General features: G+C 38.0%; 1 protein-coding gene across 1 annotated transcript; it reads left to right on the plus strand.

Annotated features, from left to right (window-relative positions):
- The first annotated feature begins 4,218 nt into the window (after nt 1–4,218).
- On the plus strand, nt 4,219–4,823 carry LOC131330230 (uncharacterized). Its single transcript, XM_058363735.1, has 2 exons — nt 4,219–4,311; nt 4,408–4,823. Exons 1-2 carry the CDS (start codon nt 4,249–4,251, stop codon nt 4,804–4,806), a joined length of 462 nt encoding a protein of 153 aa, XP_058219718.1. The 5' UTR covers nt 4,219–4,248; the 3' UTR covers nt 4,807–4,823.
- The last annotated feature ends 11,156 nt before the right edge of the window (nt 4,824–15,979 follow it).

Consider the following 15,979-nt stretch of genomic DNA (forward strand, 5'->3'; position numbering starts at 1 on the left):
TCTTAGGTGTCATGTTTCTACTTTCTCGATTTCCGTATCTCATTTTCATGCATAGACTTCGCGGTAGGACTTTTCACAAACATAAATCATTCATTGTAATCTTGAAATCAAATTAGCAAGATCATCCAACTCTATATTAGTAATCATGCTTATAACCATCATAACGATCAAAATACGAATACTTCTGTTCAAGTGTTAAATTCTATCTTTCGAAAAACCGTTCTTTCTTTCTTTGTGAGAAGTTTTAAACAACATATGTTTATTTAAGAAAAAGTCATTTATCTAACATGCTCGTACTTCCATTAGCAAGATAAACTTATTGACAATCATGTATTTTAAACAATAGATAACCTTATCTTCTTGAAACTAAACAATAGATAACATTATCTACTTAAGAAAAACGACGAGGATATACGTAGATTCTACTTGAACCAAGAACATTCTACTTTCTAACATACGATTATATGCTATACGTAGAGTTATTGGACTAGGGGTTCTACCTTTCTTCTTGGCGGTAGTGGCGGCTACGGAAAAAGTACGTCGGGCGGAGTAACTTCTTAATGTATGCTTCCGGAAGTTTCAAAAGAGAAAGGTTTCTCTTGAAACTTGATCTTGACTAAACTTTCTAAACTTTTGGATCGAGAGGGTGGTCGAGCGGTGGTTTAGTGGCGGCTTAGGATGAGTTTCTTGAAGAGCTCAAGAAGAAACTCAAGAACAAAGAAGAACTAGGCAAGAACAAGCAAGAACACAAACTTTCTTAGAGAGAGAAGTTGCTAGGTGAAGGTGTGAGTTGAATGGCATGAGGGTGGTGCTATTTATAGCAAAACTTGACTCCCTCTTTCTCCCGCTATGGCCGGCCCTCTCTCTCTCCCATTACTCATGGATTTGCTCCATGGACTTGTCATTTCAAGTCCTTCAATCAATCCATAGCCTTCCCTCACTTATCACTTCCATTTATAGGCCAAATCTTAGGCCATCATGAAAGGTTTTTGACTAGTCTTGTCCTAAAAAGAGGTTGCTTGCAAGAAAGAACAAAATCAAAGGCTAGGATGTACTTTTGAAGACTAGAAATGAGTTGTAAAGTAGATAATAGGCTTAAGGCTAATGGGTAGCTTGTGCAAGTGTACAAAACACAATCACACACCTCACTCTCTCCCTCACTCTCTCGGCCTCCCTCTCTCTCTCTCTCTCTCTACTATATACAAACACATATTTGTGTGTGTGTGTATATATATATATATATATACACACACACACACACACATCTAGGAAAGTAAAACCTAAAAATAATCAGGCTTAAGGCTAAAATCTAGGTGTGCATGCATGGCATGGCATGGCTAGGCTTGCTTCTTTTGGAAGCAAAATAATGGCTATGACTTGTCTTGTCTTGTCCAAGTCATACACACATGGGCAAGTCAAAGGTCCAATAACCAAGGGATAATAATTCTCCTAACATTTATTACCCAATGGGTAAAGAAAAAATAAGATTGACATGACATGACCCAAGATTCCTTTCTTGACTTGTCACATCAAGCTTTATTGGTCAAGCCTAATATTTATTGTCTAATGGACAATATTTCGTCTAACATTTATTGTACAAAGGTCAAAGGGATTTTAGATATAATTAGGGTTTGAAATGACTAGTCATGGGGTAATAATGATTACCTCCATGGTCTAATGATTCAATAGGGTTTTGAGGGGTTCATAAGGTTCAAAGATGGTCAAAAAGGTCCAATTAGGGTTAGGGTATTGTAACTAGGTGTATCGATGGTCCGGTTCCTCCAACTAATCGGTTGGAAACTAACTTTACTAGCCAAAATAGGGTTTTTAATCAAGAAATGGAATTTCAAAGGACGAAAATCTAATTATGACGGATTAAAGAAATTAATAAGGAATATTAAAAGTGATATCGAGTAATTAAAAGAAATAACGAAATTCAAATGAAATTTGTATTCATTAAAAATTAGAGTCATTACAGATAATTTATTTTTCAGGTGTGGAGTCGGATTAGTGGAAATTGAATCGAAGCATAAAAGGATTAATTTGGAGAGGTTTTGGAGCATCAAGAAGATATTTAAAAGTCGGCTTAAGCTTATTTTGGTGATATAATTTATTTATGGAGAAAATAGGGGCCTAGAAGTGTTTAAAATACAGTGTATTTTGGAGTTTATTTTTAAAAAATAGCGGGGCGTTACATTATTTGTTTTAATTTTTGAAGTGACGGATCCTTTTGGATACTTTGAGACACGTATACGAATTCTTACGAAACTAAGATTGTGACACTTTTTACATAGTCGTAGAGTGACATTAGTAGGAATAATGAAAATGATAGATTTGTAGCACCTTCTTATACTTTCAAGAGGGGGAGACAGTGTGAGTTACTAAGAAATATTTGCTTCTTTTCTTTATAGTTATTTGAACATTTTTATTGTGTCATACGTGTGTTCGATAAAATTATAGGTGAGGTGAGGTGTAGTAATAGGTGAGGTACTACCATTTGTGCAGGATACTCCCTGGTGTGTCACCACAGGGTTTTTATTAATGATATGGAAAACCTTTCTTTGCTGATAAAAAAAATTATACTTTAATAATTAAACAAGTAACCAAGTAGACTTATTTACAATAATATTGCGTAAGGAAAATATGATAGTTTTATCTCTATTATTGTTATTATGGGTATACAATGCTAAAAAACTAGTATAAAGATGCCTTTCAAGCTAGAATACATATCCTAGCCATACTAGTATCCTATTTTTTAAGATTTTCTCGTTTTGCCGTATCTCTATCATATCGTGTCCATACATCATATTAGTATGTATTTTTAAGATTTTCTCATTTTGCCGTATCTCTATCATATCGTGTTCATATATCATATAAGTTTGTATGCTTCATTGATTTTGACTCATTTACTGACGAATTGGTGAAAAAACATTTGGTTTTTCTGCTATCTACAAACTTCAACACATGAATTCATTGAAGTAATCTCATTCCTATTTCAGTTGCCTTAATTTTCGTAGAAAAATTTCAACACCATAAAAGATTATTGACAGTTCAAAGGATACACGTTTTTGTTGACTATCATAACTGCTAGAAAGGACACGAATTTGGGTCATTTGTTTTAGGAAAGTGCTACTCCCTCTATCCAAAATTATTGTGTTTGTTTTCCATTTGGGACCTCTTAAAAAAGTATCTATATTTTACAATTTATAATATTTTTATTATTTCAAAATTTTTGTTTAACAAATTTATTTTATTTTTCTGAACATGTTTAACAAATTTAATTGAGACCTATTAAATAAAATCGATATAAAATATAAAACACTATAAATTAAAATATAGAGATAATTTTTTGGAGAGGTTCCAAAAAAACAAACATGCATAACAATTTAAGACGAAGGGAGTAATACTAGCCCAATGGACTATATAATAAGGGAAGGAAAATGACCAAAAATGACTAGTATTTTTTAGGTTTATTTGCAAGGACACCCCTTCAACTATCACGGTTTGTCAACTTCACCCCCTCAACTATCAAACTCAACAACTTCACCCCTTCAACTATTAAAACTCAACAACTTCACCCCTTCCGTCCAGTTTTGGTAAGAAATGTTAAGTTTAAAGGTTAAAATGGATGGAAAAACAGAATGGTGCCCAAAAATGCCCTGATTTGGGCGGGAAAATAATATTGGGTATTTATACATACATCTCTCTGTTCCTTTTACACCACCACAGACACCAAAAACCCAAATCAGACTCTCTCTCTCTCTCTCTCTCTCTCTCTCTCTCATCTCATCCTCTCTCTGGGCCTCTCACCTCCTCTCATCTCTCTGATCTTTCATATCTCTCTCACCCACCATCTCTCCAAAGCACCCACCAAAGCAGGTCTGTCTCTGTAATCTCTACTGCTCTCTCTCTCTAATCTCTACTGATCTCATCTCTCTCACCCACCGTCTTTCTCTCTAAAAGTCAGATTTCTGAAATTTCTCTCATCTCAGTCATATATATCTCTCCCCCACTCTCTTGCCCTCCCATGTTCCACTCTCCTGCCCTCCCTATGTCCCCATAACTCCATATTGGAACCCATTTAAATCCAGATTTCAAACCAAACTCTGAAAACCACAAACCTAAAAAACCCACTGATTCCAAAACCCATTCAAACCCAAATTCAGCATGAGCAGCTCTAGTAACTACACCACAAACTTATCTCAGTACGATGGAGACGAAAGATGCAGATGTGGTCGGAGGGTTGTGATGCAAACATCACTAACTGTGAAAAATCCGGGAAGAAGATTCCTTGGGTGTATCAACTACAAGGTAATTTATTGAAATTTGGAGTACACCAAATTATGTAACTGTTAGTACATTTTAAAAAAAATTAGATAATGCAATATGTTTATGTTGTAATTTCAGAAGGAAAACGGATGCAATTTCTTTGTCTGGATAGATCCTGAAACGTGCCCTAGAGGATTGGAATATGCCAAGATCATGCAAGCGAAAAAGGAAGAACTTGAGAAACAAATTGAAGAGTTGAAAATGAGAACTGAGAGGTTGGAAAGAGGAAGACAAATGGTGGAAGAAGAAAATGATGCACTGGTCGTCAAATTGGCAGACTTGACTGAAATGAATGTCAACCTTAGAACTACTATTGAAACCTTAAATGCACAGATTGGAGCAATGAAGACTAGAGAGATAGGACCAAGTTATTTTAGGAACATCATAATAGTGGTAGTCATTGTGTGTGTGATTGGTGTGCTAATGTCAAGTGTGAACCATAATACCCCTCAGAAAAAATATTTGTATTTGCCGTAACTATGAATGAAAAGCCTGCATTTTCTACCATTGTATCTCATGGCTTTTTAATGCAGATGTTCATATATGATTCCATTTGCTATTATAAACTGGTTTTTGAATTGTGATTTGCTACTCCCTCCTATGTGATAGTGTAATACGTAATCACAAAAGCATGGTTATAAACCACACCGACTTTGATAATGCAAAATCTGGCATTAACTGTATATTTTCATGCATCCTTATTAGTCAACAACAGACTGACTTTCCATAAAAATGTTGAAACAACCATACTAGAACAATCACTTATTCATGGTTTTATTAGAAACATTAGCAAGCTAACAAGTTCTGAAATTATCTTCCAATCAGAAACTTGATTACTTCTTACCGAACTGATCTGCTCAAGATCAACACCACGGCCAATCATTCTCTCACGCCGCTTCAAAGCAATCATTTCTTTGCGATGTTTCTTTTTTTCACCAGAAATAGTACACTAAAGCACATGTAGTACAACTCAAAAACGGTAGTGCTTTTTCTGCTGTTGTGAAGGCACACAATTAATCTATCAGGAGGTGACATGGAAATTAACCACAATAAGGTAAGGAATGAAAGTAGAAATCTCCAGCATCAAAATACATTTACTTTAGGACTCAACAGTTCAAAACGGCCTCCTCTTACGTTTATTTGCCCAAATCTTCAGTTGAGTATAAAGTTATTAACAGAAAAAAGGATCGAGTTTCAAGATTCTGAAAACATCTGAATGCATCCTTCCTTATGCGGGTTGTGCCTCTTAAACCACCGGTCTCCATTAAGTAATGCGTAGAATAGCCAAAATGGAGGACTTACAAAATCATAATAGAAGTGATTCCATCTTGAACCATGGGGTCATCTAAACTAGATAATCTAAAGTTTTAACAAACTACCATGTCTCAGAAAATGATGGTATACATATATGCAAGTAAAGCAAGTTGAAAGAATAAGATAAAAGTTAATCTTCCATCTCTATTACTCGGGTACTTCTCCAATTAAAAGAATAAGATTAATAGAGGCATACAGGGGAAGCAAAAGCCCACTAAAGATACTGGAATAGAAAAGCTACTTCTCCAATTACAAGAACAGAGCTTTAAAAATACAACTATATATTCTATTGAGGGCAACAAAAAAAATGGGCTGGTCTCTCTAGATCTGACCGAATGGGGCAGGTCACTCTCAGAAGCTGCTGCTCCCCTTTTTCATTACTTAAACCAATTACAAAACTAACACAAGTACTAGAAGCATTGCAATAAAACATAACCAAAGCAGAACGGAGCTGTAATCAGTACCTTCAATCAGCAGAACAACAGTCCATTCATAGTATAACAGAGCATAACAGCGCTAGAATAGACAGCCAGTCCATAATAGAGCAATCCAGTCCTTCACTACCAGCAGAACAACAGCATAACAGGGCTACTATAACAACATAAAAACAACAGAACAAGTAGCCATAACAGTCATAACAGGTATCCCATGACAGCAACAACAAGATCCATAACAGACCACCATAAAACTGGACAGCAATAGCAATACCATAACACATTTTGTATGTACCAACACAACAATAGCAGCTGGACTAACAGAACAACAACAGCAGTTGAATTCAAGCATGAAAAGGTTACAGCAGCAGCAGTTGAACAATAGAAGCAGTTCAATTCAAAAGGTTACATTTCATTCAGTAGTTCCAACCCACAAAAGAAATATGAAAGTACTAGTTAATGGATTACACATTGTTCTAACTCTGTGTAAACATTACACATTGTTTCCAAAAGACTTATCCTAATCCATTTCCTAAAGCAGATTCAAGTGGCTGATTTCTGGGTACTTGGGGTTGAACTTGATGGTTGAGTGCTTGGCATTGTGGTACTGCCACTTCCACCACCACTGCCACATGATGCTGCAGATGAAGTTTCTGGTTGAGTCCAAAAAATGGCATTCCCCATCCTTGTGGATCTTCTCCATCCCTACATTGACACCATACATAACTTAGCTTATTGTATGGACTAAATTGTAAAGTATGGGCATGAGGTTAGTGTATTAACTGTGGTGCTGGCAATCCCACCCTTAGGGCACCTCCAAACCTTGTTATTGGTGTTTTGCCTCTACAAACTATGGGCTGTTTTCCCTTCCCACGGTTTACACCTTTGTTTGTACCAATATCCACCCTAGTGTTAGGATTTGTTTCTCTAATCACAATTCCAGGAAGAGGTGGAGCAGTGGTTCTACCTCTTCCTCTTCCTCTACCTCTTGGGGCAATAGTGTCATACTTTGATGCCGGATCACCACCTCTTCCTGTGCCTCCAACCACCATTGCACCACTTCCTCTCCTAATCTTCCCTCCACCACTCTTACCTCCTCTTCCTCCTCTGCCAGTCTTCCCTCCTCTTCCTTTCCCTCCTCTACCACTACCTCTCCCACTATTGGCTATTGTTTCCTCTGCCACTTCAATTTCATGTCCTCCAACAATTGTTGTTTCCATTGCCATTTGACAGTCCTGTACAAGTAACATGTCAAATATGCCTTAAAAAACAATAAAGGACAATGGAAAAAAAACTGAATTTTCCTTACTTGGTCAACAGTAGTACTGTTAGCCTTTTGAGAGCATGTTCTGGCATTATGTCCTGGCTGCTTGCATATGCTACACTTGAGAGTTGTGTAATACTTCCTAACACCTCCATTGGGTTTCTTTGGTTCATCATGCCCTTTCCTCCTATTCTTCTTGGGTTTACCACTCTTCTTTCTTAAAGGGGGAGGACTTATAGGATCAAACTCTGTAGGAACCGACATTGTTTGGTCAGGAATTGGTTTGATGATGAAGTTGTATATCTTTGCAAATGTACTTATGTGAAAGCACTCATCAACAAAGTCCAATGGGTCACTTTTATCTTGTATAATTGCAGGCATTCCATGTGAACATGGTATCCCACTGACATCCCATTTCCTACAAGTGCATGTTCTCTCTCCTATGTCCACAACATGGGTCCTAAGTACAGTAAGTACTTCAAATATTTTGCCACCACTGTAAATCACCTCACACTCCCCCATTAACTTGCATGCTTTCTCAACCCTTCTTTTAATTCTTGGACATACATTACCCTTCCAGCCTTAGAACAATTGATTTCTTGTTTGCAACCTTGTCATTAGGTACCTTCTAATACTTTCAGCCATGGTCAAAATTGGTTGGTCCCTTGCATCTTTTATTGCTCTATTGAATGCTTCACTTGTGTTATTGTCCATTCTATTGCATTTAGACTTTGTTCCATACATGCACCTAGCCCATGTTGAGGGTTGTTCACTCATTAAATACTCATATGCATTCTCATCAATTGATTTAATGGCCTCCATAGCTTTCTGAAATTCATGAATTGTGTACACTGATGCAGCCCCTCACATGAGGTCTTTCCACTCCTTACCCTTGTACACTTTACTGAAATTAGAGTACATGTGCCTAATGCAGTATCTATGTTCCACATTAGGGTACAACTGTGCAAATGTTTGTGTCAATCCCTAAAGGAAACAAAAAGTTATAGTTAAATATAGGCAACAGTTAATGAAGTAAACAACAACAGTGATTAAATACAAAAAAACAGGTAGGTATACCTTCTGCCTGTCGGATATGAAGCACCAACCCCTTTCCTCTGGATTGCCTATCATGTCCATCAGACTTTCCGAGAACCAAGTCCAACTCTCTTTTGTTTCAGCCTCCACAACAGCAAATGCCAAAGGAAACATCTGATTGTTGGCATCTTTCGCAGTTGCATGCATCAACTGACCACCAAATGGCCCTTTCAAAAAACAAGCATCTAACCCAATTATCGGCCTACAACCTGCTAAAAATCCCCTCAGTTGGGCAGCATAGCTTATGAATATCCTTTTAAACACTGGTCCTTCATCTGGCAAGGGCCTATCCACCTTCAACTTAGCAGTACTATGTGGATTCTGTATTCTTACCATTTCACAGTAGTCCCACAACCTCACATACTGAACTCTATGATCTCCTTGAATCAGTTCAAGGGCCTTTCTCTTTGCCCTATAGATCTTGTTCTCAGAAACATTTAACAACCATTCCCTCCTAACTGTTTTCTTCATTGAACTGACCTTAGTCTCTGGGGCATCACTAACTTTGGCCAAGTACTTTTCAGAAAGCCAAGACGAAGTTGCATTATTATTAGTGTACTTCCTAGTACATGAATGTTGTTGATTTATCTTTTTTATTTGAAAGGATCTCTCTTCGTACATGGGAGAGGCATGAAGTCTAAAGCCACAATCATGTGTACACTTCACAGTGACCCTCTTAGACTCATTCTTTAAAAATGTAAACATATACCCCTCCTTTATATGATATTCTCTCAATAGTTTCCTAAACACTTGCACATTAGGGAACTTCATCCCTTCTATTAATTCAGGCTTGTTCATATAATGCTCTTTGAACTCTGGAAAAATAGGTTTCCCATCCTCATCAATCACATCATCAACTAAATTGTTATCATCACTATCAGAACTAAGGTCCTCTTCTTCATCACCTATGTTTTGACCCAAGTTTTTACCTAAACCTACCAAGGGAATGTTGTCCTTTTCCTCCTCATCAGAAGACTCTTCTACCCCACTAAAAGACCCAGTGGAAGTTGAGCTATCATCATAAGGCATCCACTCAATGTATGAGCTATCATCATCCATTTGGAACTCCATATGATCAGTTTCATTTGCATCCACACCTTGGACTACACCTTCAACATCCAAGTCAACAATTTCATGTCCTTCCTCTACTCCTAAGTCAACACCTCCCTGTCCTTCCTCTACTTGTAAGTCAGATCCCAACTCGGTTAAGCAACCTTGGTCTACAGTGTTTGTGTCTCTACCTATCACCTCCTCATCCTCTGAATCAACCACATTAGGACAGTCAACATACATATCAATAGAGAAATACTTCATGCCAGGAGAATGTGTTGCAAACATGTTAAGCATTTCATCATGAGAAGTCAATGCAACTAAGCCATTGTTCATGTCAGTGTTGGGAAGTCTATAAAACACACAAATGTTATCTGCTTGTGAATATCCTGTCTCCTTAATTACAGACATGAAGTCATAAAATGAGAAGAAGTCTGGATCTACCTTACTTTGTGCAACAAACCCACCCAAGTATTCAACCTGGGCCCCCCTCACAAGATTACCACCAACATGAATTTCCAAAGTACACCTGAAGTCAAGATTGTTTTCTCTGCAACAAATAAGTTAGATTATCAATAGGACCACCTAATTTAGGATTCATTCAAACAAAATTACTATACATAAGCAGCTAATAATGCAATTGTGTCACTCAAAAACAAGGTATAAAATGAGGGCAGAACAATATCCAAAAGAGCATAACCATATCCAAAAATACAAGAAGGAAGCACTAAACTTATGTTCAAAAGATTCACAAAGTTATACAGAATCTCACAATTTTCTTGGCTTAGTAAAAGTGTGCAAAAGTCCCAGTTTAAGGGATTTCTCATCTCTTTTTTTCTTGTCCTTATGCTCAGCAAGTCAGGTCTTCTATATTGTTGGTCTGACTACTGGTCCTATAGAGTTTTCTGGACTGTTGAGCTGGACCAGGCAACACAGAGGTGCCAGTTCCATGGTTCACACTATTTTCAAGTTATCCCTAGTTGCAACTATGTATTGGCTGTGGAGGGAAAGGAATGGTAGGGTGTTTCAAAATCTCTGCAGGGATTCCTCCTCCAGTTTACAAAAATTAGTCAATCTTAGAGGACATTCGTTCATGCCTTAGCTCTTGGAGGAGGGTGAAGGCTTCTCATCAAAACTTAGCCACTACTGCTTCATAGAGGATTCATACGAAGGTTTTTTTATCAGAGATTGTTTTGGGACTGTTGGACTGTTGGTGGGTTTTTTTCTGTTTTCTTTTGGGTGAGTTTTGAGTCTAGGAACTCTATGTTTATGCCAGGATTAGTTCCTTGATTTAGGGTTCACAATGTACAGTATATATACAGAATCGTACTGAAAAAGAACAAATACACACAGAATCCCCAATTTTTAATTCAGAAATTTAGGGTTTCGGTTCAAAACCCAAAATTTTTGAGAAAAACCACGTAAACCATTTAACAACTCCGAAGAAAGGTTAAGGTTTCAAAATCGTACTGAAAAATTACAAATACACACAGAATCCCCAATTTTTAATTCGGAAATTTAGGGTTTCGGTTCAGAACCCAAAATTTTTGAGAAAAACCACGTAAACCATTTAACAACTCTGAAGAAAGGAGGTCTCAAAATCGTACAGAAAAATAGCAAATTTATACAAAATCCCCAATTTTTAATTCCAAAATTTAGGGTTTCGGTTCAAAACCCAAAATTTTTGACAAAAACCACGTAAACCATTTAACAACTTCAATCAAAGGTTTAGGGTTCCAAATCGTACTGAAAATTAACAAATATATACAGAAACCCTAAATTTTAATTCAAAAAATTAGGGTTTCAGTTCAAAACCCAAAATTTCTGAGAAATAACACATAAAACATTTAACCACTTCGAGGATCAAAGGTTTAGGGTTCAAAATGCGACTTACATGGTGGACATCGCAGAAACGGACTTTGTTCGTCGTCCACACTTCAGGGTTTTTAAAGCAGATAACCGAGAGATGACTGATGTTGTTCACAAACCGCGGGTTCTCTCAAACGAAAGGATTCATGTGGGTTCTCTCATGCTGCTGGTTCTCGAGTTCTCATGCTGGTTGGTTCTCGACTGAGGAGAGGAGTGAGAGAGAGAAGGAGTGAGAGTGAGAGAGAGGAGTGGGTCGAAGAGGTAATGAACCTCATCAGTACGAAACCCATTTTTAACATAAGAAGGGTATAATGGTCCTTTCACTCGTCTCCGTCCAATTTTTTAACGGAATTTTGACAAAGGGGGTGAAGTTGTTGAGTTTTAATAGTTGAGGGGGTGAAGCTGTTGAGTTTTATAGTTAAGGGGGTGAAGTTGACAAACGGTGATAGTTGAAGGGGTGTCCTTGCAAATAAACCTATTTTTTATGTATTAAAATGCCTTGAAAAGTGCGTGAAAATTTGTGTTTTTCGGGCCTTATTGACGGCTCAGTAGCATAACCGGTTTTAAAGATTTGACAATCCCTTTCTACCCAATTCAGGGAAAAGGCCAATTACGGTGTCGTGGTCGGTTGCAAATTCTAACTTGTCCTTTTTATCTTTCTTTCTTTTTTTACTGCAAGGTGTCCCAAGTTATCCCAAGTTAGCTTCCGCTCATCTTGAACTGGCTTATTTACTTTTTTGGTCTTCAAAATATTGGCGAGTGGCCAATTTCATCCCCAACATTTAAAATGTGTCAATTTAGTCCCCAGTCTAGATGTCGTCCATTTAGGCCGTTAGAATGAGGGGTGTTTCCGGAAATTCACCTACAAGTATCGAAATGGCTACCCAAATCTAACCCTATCCCTAGTTCTTACCAGCTACTACCAGTCTACCACCATCTCCACCACTGCCGCTACCACCTCCACCTCCACCTCCCTCTCCCACGCCCACTCCACCACCAAATCTCAAACGCCCTTTCTCTCTCTCTCATTATTCAGCACACATAGCAAAAGTCCACAGAGAGTGAGCCCAGGAAAAAAATGCACATCCACGCCATTGGTGAAGTCGCCCCAAACGGTGAATTTCTTCAACCTTCCTCTGCCCCCACTCCCCAGCTCTCTCTTGTGCCTTTGTTTTTTTTTTTTTTTTATCAGCAAAAAAGTTTTTTTTGGGTGGCGTAGGGGCTGTTTGGGGTGGAGGAGATCTTGACGGCGGCGAAGGTGGGTGTATCTGTGGCGCTTTGAAGGGTGGAGTTGGGGTTCCGTTTGAAGGCGACGTAGGGGCTATTTTGGGTGGCGTAGGGGCTGTTTGGGGTTCTGATGGGTGGCCATTTGGACGGCGGCGATGGTGGGTGGATCTGAGGTGCTATTGGAGATGGCGGAGGGGTTGTGGTGTTTTGATGGCTGAGGGGCAGTGGATGTGAGGGTTTTTCGGTCTAAGGAGGCGTAGGGGTGGTTTTAGGCGGCAATGAGGTAGGAGGCTTTGGGCCTAGTTTTGGGTCATGGGAGGAGGGTTCTGGAAGGACAGCGGTTGGGGTGGGTAGCGGTGTTGGTGGGTTCCATTTGCAGCGGCTGAAGGACGACGGATGCATGTGGGCGGCGGGGCAGCGGAGGAGCAATAGTTTTTGGAGGTGCAGGGCACTGGTGAAGCAGCAGTAGCAGTGGTGTGGTTTGGCTGATCGGTGTGTGCCTTGGATATTCTAGCCCAAGAATCTTTTTTATATCTAGAGAGAGTCGGGGCCCCGTTTGCTGAAATCTTGCCCAACTCTATAAAAAAAATTGGAGTTGCTTGGAGGCGGAAGAAACGGTCGCGGCGGGTGGAGGTGAATTGGTGTTCGTGGATGGAGTGTTTGTCGATTTTGATTTTGATTTTGATTTTGGAACCTAAAAAGTGGGGTTTGTAAATTTTGTATGTTGTGTGGGTTGGCAATAGTGAGAGACAGAGAGAGGGGGGATAGCAAGGGATGAAATACCAGTAATGCCCTCCATTTTAACGGACAAGAGGGACGGAGTTAGGGGTGAGGACTAAATTGACACACATTTTAAATGTTGGGAACGAAATTGGACAAATGTTTAGATTGAGGACGAAATTGGCCACTCGCTAATACTTTAGGGACCAAAAAGGTAAATAAACCTATCGGACTAAGGCTCCGTTCCGGAAATCTTCTTAAAAAATAAGTATTTATTTTGCCACTTCTAATTCAAAAATAAAAAGAGGCATTTCACAAAATCCTTCTTAAAAAGTTCATTTCACATTTTCAAACTCAAAAATAATATAAATGAAAAAAAAATTCAATTTTTTTGTACCGTATTAAAGATCTCAATGAGATCTATCAAACAAGATCCATAGTGGTAGGAAAATTATTTGCGTAAACACATAATTTTTGAACTTGAAGTTGCCTTATACAAAAAATAAGACTGTTGCTATGATAATGGGCGCCGGGAGGGAAATCGTACCGGTGGCCGCGCTGGGCCGTCTCCGGCCACCGGACGGCCGATCCGAGCCATCCAAAAATTCTATAAAAAAAAATCGAGATATATACACGGAAAAGGGGTGCTCGGATCAAGCACCATACACACTTCGGATGCCATTGATTCTCGCGCAAGCTCCCTCGGTTTTTTTTTTTAGAATTTTTGGACAGCTCGGATCGGCCGTCCGGTGGCCGGAGACGGCCCAGCGCGGCCGCCGGTACGATTTCCCTCCCGGCGCCCATTGGTACCTATATAAATTCTAACAAAATAATTACCACCCTTCTTATTTTTCGGAACAACCCTTCTTATTCAACAAAAAATAAGTTCTTAATTCCTTTCTGGAACACAGCCTAATACCTATAATTTCTCCCATAGATTTTTTACAAACTTGCATAATGCGTATGAGGGTGAGGTTACGGCAATAGTTATTAACAAAATAAATCAAACCTGCAACTTCAGATAAGAACCGACCAAGACTAGCATGCATGTCAATCTCTTTGGGTTTCCCCTTTCCGTTCCTCACGTATTATACTATACTATTCCACTCGTCCCAAAATATTTGTCCGATCCGTAAAATATAGTATTAAAAATATTACAATTCTTGCAAGAAAAATTCAAATTTTTTTGCAACAACTCATTAGATATCAATGAGTTCTTTTAATTTGTAAAAAAAGTTTTAAATTTTTTTCCGAAAAAATTATGTTATTTTTAAGACATTATTTTACGGACCAAACAAATATTTCAGTACAAAAGAACTAATAAAATGCAGAAATGCTCCGTCATATTCCAAATTAAAACACCGTCCAGCAATCAATGTAAAAACCCACATCATTTTCGACCAGTCTTCTTTCGAGCCCACCTGTACAATAGGAAACTCTTTTTTAAAAAAGAAAGAAACTTTGAGTAGTAAACTAATCAAATTTTCTATTGAGAATATCGGAATCATGCCAGATCAGGAAAAGCAGCAGCTAATGAGTAATGTACACGCCACCACTTCGTATTGAGCGCCAGCCTGAGCATGTGGACACAACAACAATTACTAGTATATATATATATATATATAGTATAATAAAGTTTCGTGACAAATATATGTTGTCATCAACGAGGGCCATAACTCATAAGGAGCAGTAATCCACAACACGACAGTCGTAGCTAGGGAAAGTAGTTTAGGACAAGTTTTTATTGGTGGTGGAGCTGCGGTTGGACTGCAGTCCAATCACAGTAGTTCATTTTTCTATTCAATAATGCAAATTTTAAAAAACTTTTCCGGAGTTAAATTTTTTCTCGAAAAAATTGTTTTTAGATCTCAACTGTTAGAAACATTATCCGACAAAACCGCACCTGTACGGTCGAAATGCAATTTGCAGACAAACCTTATTCATATGCTTCTATAGTAGTTTTCAATGGAGTATGGTCGGTCACTCTAATAATTGAACCCGGGAAAACTTTAATGATAGTGCCGCATGGAGTGCAGTTTCAACACGTGTGAAACTTCACCACCCACTGCACTTCAATGAACTGACTTTTTACGGAGTTGCTGAAACATTTTTATTGTCCATTATTTTGTTAGTTTTTTTTTTTATGTCTTTTGTTTAAGTATTTTAGTATAGATTTTGAAAAATACGTAATATGAATTTTGTTTGATAAATTTCGATTAATTCTATAATACAAAGTTTTTAAAATTATAAAAAATATTATAAATTGAAAGATATAAACAATTAAAAAATAACACACAATTCGAGAATGAACAGCGAAAAATGGGACGGGGAGAGTACTATAAAATTAATGAACGAATTGGATCATTTGTGTAAGATGTAAAGGCGGGCTCTAAAAAAAATTGTCCACAAATCTATGCAAAAGAGTTTTAGGTTATGAGTGTTTTTCGTTTTAGAATTTAATTTAAAAAACAAAAACAAGCTAAAAATTGAGGCAATTGCATCTAGTAGCCAACAGGCTCCTCTACACAGAGGGAGGAGAATAAGAGAGGAGAAAATGTGTGGGATTTTACTTGAAAGTATGATTAGATTGTTATGCTTGCTCTCTTATTTGGTGTCACAATTAAGCTTTCGGTGTACCAAGACAAATTTGGCGTGCGCTTAGAAGCACCATCCCCCA

Source organism: Rhododendron vialii, chromosome 6a (assembly GCF_030253575.1).
Source record: "Rhododendron vialii isolate Sample 1 chromosome 6a, ASM3025357v1".
NCBI lineage: Eukaryota > Viridiplantae > Streptophyta > Magnoliopsida > Ericales > Ericaceae > Rhododendron > Rhododendron vialii.